This window comes from Ascaphus truei, chromosome 4, assembly GCF_040206685.1.
Source record: "Ascaphus truei isolate aAscTru1 chromosome 4, aAscTru1.hap1, whole genome shotgun sequence".
In the NCBI taxonomy this organism is placed as follows: Eukaryota; Metazoa; Chordata; class Amphibia; order Anura; family Ascaphidae; genus Ascaphus; species Ascaphus truei.
In genome coordinates this window covers 350702546-350710598 of record NC_134486.1, presented here as the reverse complement: position 1 = coordinate 350710598, position 8053 = coordinate 350702546, and the positions used below count along the sequence as shown (strand labels likewise).

General features: G+C 43.9%; 1 protein-coding gene across 1 annotated transcript; it reads left to right on the top strand.

Moving 5' to 3' along the window:
* Positions 1-241: 241 nt before the first annotated feature.
* On the top strand, positions 242-7231 carry FAM110C (family with sequence similarity 110 member C). The gene is made up of 2 exons (XM_075598253.1): positions 242-1871; positions 1902-7231. The coding sequence occupies exon 1, from the start codon at positions 713-715 to the stop codon at positions 1844-1846; it is 1134 nt and encodes a 377-aa protein (XP_075454368.1). The 5' UTR covers positions 242-712; the 3' UTR covers positions 1847-1871; positions 1902-7231.
* The last annotated feature ends 822 nt before the right edge of the window (positions 7232-8053 follow it).

Below are 8053 nucleotides of genomic sequence, written 5' to 3'. Positions count from 1 at the left end.
TATAAGAATAGCCCCGTGGGTGTAGAAGTGCAGCGGATGTTTTCCAGTAACAGGTGTAAAGTGTGATTGTGCAGTCACAGGGTTTCCTTGCTGTGCACACACTTCCTGCATTGCCTCTGACATGCCTACACCTCAGGCACCTGTGACATCATACAACTCCTGCATCAAGCAGACTGTGGCTGAGGAGGAAGGAGGAGGGGGAGGAGGAGGAGACTGGGTTGTGATGATAATACACGCGCTAAGCAAACAGTGCACCCAGGGCTTGTCCTTGCTGCAGGCGATAAAGTCTTGCCTGTCTCTGCCTCTCCTGGGGACGTCAGAGACAGCTCAAGGGGCGCCTCCCTGATTGGTCAGGCCGGGGAGCAGGGGGGCGGGCTCGGCAGCAGCAAGGTGGATGTGCTGAAAGTATCACAGACAGGAGGTGCTGCTCGGGCGCCCCGTGCATGCAGACTGGCTGCTGCACCTCACAGGAAGCAACTTCTTTAGCAACCGCGGTGATTAACCGGGCTCATTTTGTTTATCATATATATATATATACTTCATGCAGGATGATGCGGGTTTTGCAGGCACCCTCAGTGGACACACACGCAGAGTGACCACACAGCAGCCGGGGATTGCTTTGCTGAATTTGTAAACAGCGGCTTCACTGCTGTGTTTTTATTCTCACTTCTCTCGGCGTGAGGATTTGCTGGCACCCCCACCCCGAGGTGCTATGCCCACGGAAATCATGCACGCCGTCAGGATGCACCCCATCGCCGAGCTGCACCACAGCCCCGCGGTGCCCGTCCGGCTGCTGACCAAGGGCCCCGGCTACCTGCGGCGGCAGATGGAAGGGGCGCAGCGGGCCACGGGCAGCGCCGTGGAGAGGCTGGCAGCCGATAAAGCCAAGTACGTGAAGAGCCAGCAGCAGCAGGTGGGGCCGGGCAACGCCAAGCAGGACCCGCCGGGGGGGAGCAGCAACAACATCAGCAGCAGCCGGCGGCGGAGGCTGGGTCCGGGGGGGAGCTCGGCTTCGGAGAGCAGCAGCGGGGGCAGCTCCGGGAGCAGCAGCTACCGGAAGAGCCCGCAGGCAGCAGCGGCGGCGGCGTCTCCCAGAAACTCCCCCGTGTCCGCCTGCATCGTCACCCCCGTGTCCCCCAGCACCCCGGCCTCCCGGAGAGGAGGCGGCGGCGGCGGCGGCAGCAGCAAGCGGCAGCTGCGCCCGGACTCCCTGGTCATCTACCGGCAGAAGAGCCGAGGGGACGGGCCCATGACGTCAGCGGAGCAAGCCCGGGCCGGGCTGGTGCACCGGCTCCTGCACGGCTCGCTGAAGGAGAAGTCCTTGCTGGCTCCGCCGTGCCCGCCCCGGGGAGCGGAGGGAGAGGAGGAGGAGGAGGAGGAGGAGGGGAGCCCCCCGGGGAAGGACCCCCGCTGCCGCCGGGCCGGCCTGCACCGCTCGCAGTCGGACATCAGCTCCCGCTGCTCCCGCGCCGTCTCCTCCGCGGAGTTTGACACCTTCTTTAAGTACTGCGGGTTGGAGCCCGAGGTGGTGGAGGAGCTGGGCCGGGAGAGCTTCGCCCCGGCGGCCACCATCGCGGCGGAGAAGCTGGATGTCGCGGGGTTGGAGCAGCGGATCCGCAGCGTCAGCGTGGCCACCTCGGAGGGCGGCTGCAGCCGGAGGAGCGGCGGGGAGGGCAGCGCCGGGGGGGAGGGGCTGGAGGAGGAGGCGCTGAGCGGGCAGCTCCCCGCGGGAGGGGGCGGCAGCAGCAACACGTCGGTGGTGGAGCGCAACGCGCGGATCATCAAGTGGTTGTACAGCTGCAAAAGGGCGAAGGAGACCCGGGGGGCATCCCCTGACCTGCCCTGAGCACCACCGGGGGGCATCCCCTGACATGTCACGAACACGGGGGGCATCCCCTGACCTGCCCTGAGCACCACCGAGGGGGGAGGGGAGAGAGACACAAGCCACACTCATGGATGTGTCTCTGTGGAAGATGGAGCTGGGAATTGAGTGATTAGGTTGCTGGACATGTGAAGGAAATGCCAGGACATACTTAGAAGTAGGTGACCCTCCCTCCTCCAACAACCTACAGTACCATGGACATGGGTCATGCCACGAAATGCTTATGTTGAGCCACAATGTCATATTAACATGGATTTTGACGAGGGTGGTAGAAATGTGGTTCCTCCATACAATTTGACCGGGCAAGGGATGGTGTGGATTGAGGTGGGCAGGTGTTCCCCTGTATGATGGACATGGGGTGCTAAAGCTGTTAGGCATCTAGTGAGTTTGAATATTTCGTTCTTGCGACCAAAAGAGAGTAATTGTCACACACGGCCTTTGCTTGGTCATTGTGCCAAATTGACCAACAACTCTGACCAGCAAAATGTTACATGGTTGCAAAAAAAAAAATCTGTCTTGCATACTTTGGGAAATTTGCCTCCGAATCTCGTACCAGTGCACAAATATGGGGTGTCTGGACACCAGTTGTTACAATAGTGTAATCCTGTTCTTTGCAAAATGTAACACCTAATTAGACCAATATTTAAGGGCACACATGCTGTTGTATTGCATAGTAGCTTTCAAGACGTAACTGGTTCCTTCTATAGTCAGAAGACCTCTGTGCAGTCCAGAAAGCTTGTGTACATGTCCACAGTTTGAGCTTAGGTTGCAAAAGCCAGTAAATATTCTCTTCCGTGGGACCAACATCTGTTTGAATTCAGTAAATGAGATGTCATTGCAGGTTGTGGTATGTTTTATTGTTCAAGCATGGAAAAAAATACAGGTCCAAAGGTCTATTGTCTAGAAGCATAACTGCTTATCTGTGTCATTAACATGCTAGTTCAATAGAACACATTAGAACCTGAATGTAGGCCAGTAGGTCTCTTGGAATTCTTTATGGATGTTCATGAGGCCTTTGATGTTGTGAATGAGTGATTTTTGCCTTTTTACATCCGACTTTCAGCGTGGTTATAATGAAAAATAAGATATTGCAGTGTTTGGTTTCCCTCAAATAATCATTCAAGCAGTATTGTATACAAATGTTTCAAATCCTTATTTTTGTAGAAATGCATAGGGGTCACTGTGACAAAAGGTGGTTACTTAGGAATGTAATGATAATTGAAAATAATGTTTGTTTTTTCTCAAGGTTTTTTTTTTTTTTTTTCATTTTTATTAATACTTCACATTCTAAAAAATGATTATTTGAGGGTGGTCTATTTCCTGTGTAAAAGTGCTAAACTGTAAAAGTGAAGTGTGTAATACTCTTGCTACTATGCTTACAAAATAGAAAGGTACGACGTTTCATAACATGTATTGCAGAGAATCTCTGGCTGGCAACATTAATGCCCCTAACCATGTATAGAATTAGTCTGATTTGGAAGTAATGCTTTTCACAGTGCTCTGATGGGAAAGGTGTGAAGAGGTCCTAAGATAATGAGGACATTGGCAACAATTTGCAGCTCTTATTCTCTTCAGTTATTGTCACTTGTCCCTGTGTATTAGTTAATGTGAGTGGATCTGTACCATTCAAGTGTAGTCAAAGCAGGTTAGTTTGGTTTATTAGCTAAACAAATATAGGTGCACATAGGACAATAGAATTTTTCTAAATCATATCAGTGGCCATTTTAACTTGTTCACTTCTGAATGGTCTGACAAAATGTCTTCAAGTCATGCTGATTTTTCTGTGAACCTGTAGTATCAAATCCTTGTGTTGTGTGTAAATTCCAATTAAATAGCATATTTTATAACACAACACCCTGACAGCCCAAACAAGAACATGACGATGCTATAACTTCTTAAATCTATTATTTTTGTAAAATAGTGTAATATTTTCAAAAGAAATGTCACAAAGTTGGTGGCTTTACTTTTATTGTTGTAACCTTGACGTTTTCACAGCTTGGGAAAACATGGTTCTAATTTATATGCGGTTTGTGTCACCTATGTGCGATAGTCAGGGAGCTGCCTCAAAAACAGACACTTGACATCCTGTGTTAGGCCACATTAATACATAGATAAATCTTCTGGCTGCAAAAATAGAGCAGAACCTGTGCATTCAAATGGCACCATAAAAGAAAAATGTAACTGTTTTTAATGTGAATCCCCCTTTGGATGCTGCTTTTAGTCCAATGTTGGCCTTGGTGTGTAAACAGAAGACTTTGATAAATTTTAGTCCCAATGTGTGTATTTGTCAGTGAGTTTTTTTTCCACAGAGGGGAAACTAGCTAGCTACTTCTGTGGAATGCAAACTTCAGAAAACAGCTGCCTGGGGCAAAGCCATTTGGTTCACAGGTGGCAAATGCACACTACATTGTGTGAGACACAAGAACAAAGATCAAGAGTAAATCCCTTGCAATTTATATGTGACCTGTGCAGTCTCCTGCTTGACACACGGTTTGGTTTGTTTTGACCAAGCTCTATGTTAACTCCTTATCTACTTTGTGCCTCTTCAGAAACATTGTAAAATCATTACCGAGGGTGGAGCTGTGGCTTTTGCCAATAATATGAGAAGTCTTTGAAGACACAAACTTTGCCATAACTTCTGACTGCAAAATGTGATTACATTTTTAATTGTGTTTCTGGTTTAAAACAAACAAAAAAAAGTTTCTTTGCACTTCAGACATTTTAAAAGTAAGCTGTTTAGACTCTTGCTAATATAAACCAATTCTTGCTGAGTACTTAATAGAGGTACTCAGACTTGTAGTATAGAGCATTTAAAACTGATGCTCATTGAAATGCATTTTACTTTGCATTTATAGACTCATCTACTGTTTTCAATTTGTTGTGCTTGTCATGTTCTTAATGGCTAGCGTGCGTTCACATCTAGGAAATTATTTGAAAAGTATTCCTCCTTCTGGACTTTCTCTCAGGAGATGTGATAGAATAGATATTGCCACTGCATGTGTTTTCATAAGCTAGATATTAGTTCTTATTCAGGCAGTGTGAGATTCTGCAGATTCCAGCCCGATCGCACGGAAATTGCTGTTAACTTGAGTTGCGGGTTTCGTGCGATCACGCTGGTATCAGCAGTATCACACTTTAACGCAGCAATCCGTGCCATATCATATTCCTCTGCCCCCTATTTGAAACAAGGTGTCCCTGGGAGCCAAAACTCGGAACTCCATGCTCACATCTTCGTGACATGACTTTTTGCAGCTTCTGATTGGGTGACCTCCCGCAGACATCTTTGTTATAACTTGCGAGTACAGACAAAAGTTTAACAAAAATTAGTTTTCCTGGCAATTGGCGGGACGGGGCAGGAGTTCCCAAAACTTTTGAGTGCTGAGGTTCAACATAAGGACTTTCCTATACGGTAACAAAAAAATACTTGATATTAAAGGGGATTGCTATGAATAAGTCCCCCTTTGGCTTTGACCCCGCTGGCGCTGAGCGCGCTCATGCTTGGAGAGCTCTCCAAGCATGAGCGCCAGGTGTCCTTTAAATTTTCGCAAGCGCTCGCGGGGGGGAAGCTGAGCGCGCAAGAAAGTTGAACAAATTTGTTTACCTGAGGCGTGTGTGCCCGCGCATACGCGGGCCAACTTCGCTTAAGCAGGGACTTGTATGTATGTATGTGTGTGTGTGTGTGTATAATATATATATATATATATATATATATATATATATATATATATATATATATATATATATATATATATATATATATACACACAAGTCACCTCGCCAAGCACCACCCGCTCAGCGCTAGCGGGGACGCAGCCTTATGCTATCATTTATTAATAAGAAGGGATGTAAGGAAAAAGAAGAAATGGAGCAGTGTTAATGTCACTGTCTTTTTAAAATGTGAACCTGGATTGAATATCAATTCCTTTTGACCTTGGGCAATTCACGTCACCTTTGCCTTGCCTCGGGTATTGAAAATTACACTAAGCTCTAAACTGTAGAGACTTTTCTCAAATTGTTTACAGGGGACTGTTTTACATATGAAACATGACATACTTTAATGTTATTTGTTAACAGTTTTGCATGTTATCAAATTAAGTAATTAGTTTTGTTTACCTGCTCTAATGAACTGTGCAGCAAATTATTCCATATTTTTGGCAAAGTTGGTTGGACAGCCTATAATTTTTTTTCATTAGCCACTTGTTGCCAGAACAAACAATGTATGAGATTAACAGTTTCACCAATTGGTCAATTTTGGGAGTCCTATTTCTGAGGATTTGGAGTATTTGTTCTAAAAATGTAAGCATGTGTCTGCAGCAAACAGCCTCTTCTATATCACCAAAGTGACTTGCCATACGTTGTTTACTACATTCTGTATACTGAATAGTTCAGTTACCACTATCCAGATACCCTGGTTTGTTTCCCTAAATATACATTCATGGATTTTTGTCAAAGCTTTTTCTTTCCTGATTTACACCAGGTAAAAGAAACAGCACCTTATTAACCAGTCAACATATATAAAATATTTAATGTTTCTTTTAAAGTGGAAATAAATAAGGAATAACGTTTTACTATGTCTGAATTTGGGTCTCTTTAGGCATTTGGATCAATGAGTACTGAAGGGTATTTTAAGATTCAAGTTGAAATCTATTCACACTTACTGAAGAAAATACATTCACATGCCAATCATTCGTTTTTATTATGAATTATACACAACACAGCATTATTTTTCCTTCCTGGAAAATTTTTAATTCTCACTTTTTTTGTATATCAAGCATATCTTTTTTTGTATTTGTTTTAATCATTTATTTGAACGGCAACACAGAACAATTTTAAAGAGACAAAACAACAAAGTAAAGGGTAATGTGATTCCTTTTAGTAAATGTGCTGACATGCATAATGAGTAAGCAGGTCTATGCTCAGAGCAGCTTACAGTCAGTTATATGCGTGCAATATCTGTTAATGGAAAATAATGACACTGGATAGTGGAATTTAAGCTATGTACATACATGTCAATTTCTTCAATCCTCTCTTGCTGCTTTTAGATTATCTTTACAACAGAACTGTTATATGTTAACTTTAAAACACTTGTGAACATTTGTTGACCTGACCAAAGTTAATTTGTGAACTATGCTGTAAGTGTAAAAAATAAAGTTTCAAGTTTTATGATATAACAGTCAAGGAGATCAAGATCTTTCTATGCTTTGTGCAATATGCCTGTCATTTGTACAGTATTCTTTCCTTGTAAATATCAGTGTACAGGAATGTATTTCTGTGTCCTATACAGTATGTGTATGTGCAGATTGCTATATGTATATAATATGTATCTATATAATTAAAATAAAATTGTATAGTTGTTGGTAAGATCGTTGTATATTTATTTTACTTTCTTGCTTATATACATTACTGTGGCCTAAATGTTTAAAAATTACAACAGTAGTTGGGAAATGGATAACACAAAATTAACATTTCACCTAGGCCATGAATTTAATTTGAGAGACTGTACACACACACTGCAGTAAATTGAATCAACAATTCGTAACATCACCAAAGTAGTACAGGTGGCTGTCTTGGATTTTCTAAGATATAAAAGGGACCTTGAGGGAGGGAAATTATGGCTTTCATGAAATCCTTGAGACAAAGGTAAAACATACCCACTGCTGCTATGCAACGGGTGAGAGGTTGTATGGTTTTTTTCTCTTAAGGTGGAAAGAGTAAGTGGATTACTAGTGGGAGACCACAGGTGTAGGTTGCTGTTGCTTTAATAGTTTATTGAAGGTTAAGCAAGGAAGACACAAGGGGTAACCATGCTTCTTAATACACATTCCAGTGATGTGTGTATCACAAACTGAGAAAACCGCATATACAACCATTAAAAATGTGCAGTTAATAGAGGAAAGCCAATGAAGCAATATTGTGCACTTGTGGACTAATAAATATTGTACTAATGACTGGGTTTGACAGACAACATAACCGTATAAGTTTATTTCTGCATTAGTCACCTTTCTAGCATAAACACACAACGCCAACTCTCCAGACATACCGTATACAGACACTAATCACCAGTCATCCAAACAAATACACACATCAGGTAGATGAGTGAAAATGTTCTCCTGACTCAATGACTATACAACCGGCACAAATCAGATTTTGGTTGGGAAACACGGCCACACA

Bases quoted from the DNA above. Each gene is read 5' to 3' on its own strand.
- FAM110C (XM_075598253.1), top strand. From the start codon at position 713: ATGCCCACGGAAATCATGCACGCCGTCAGGATGCACCCCATCGCCGAG.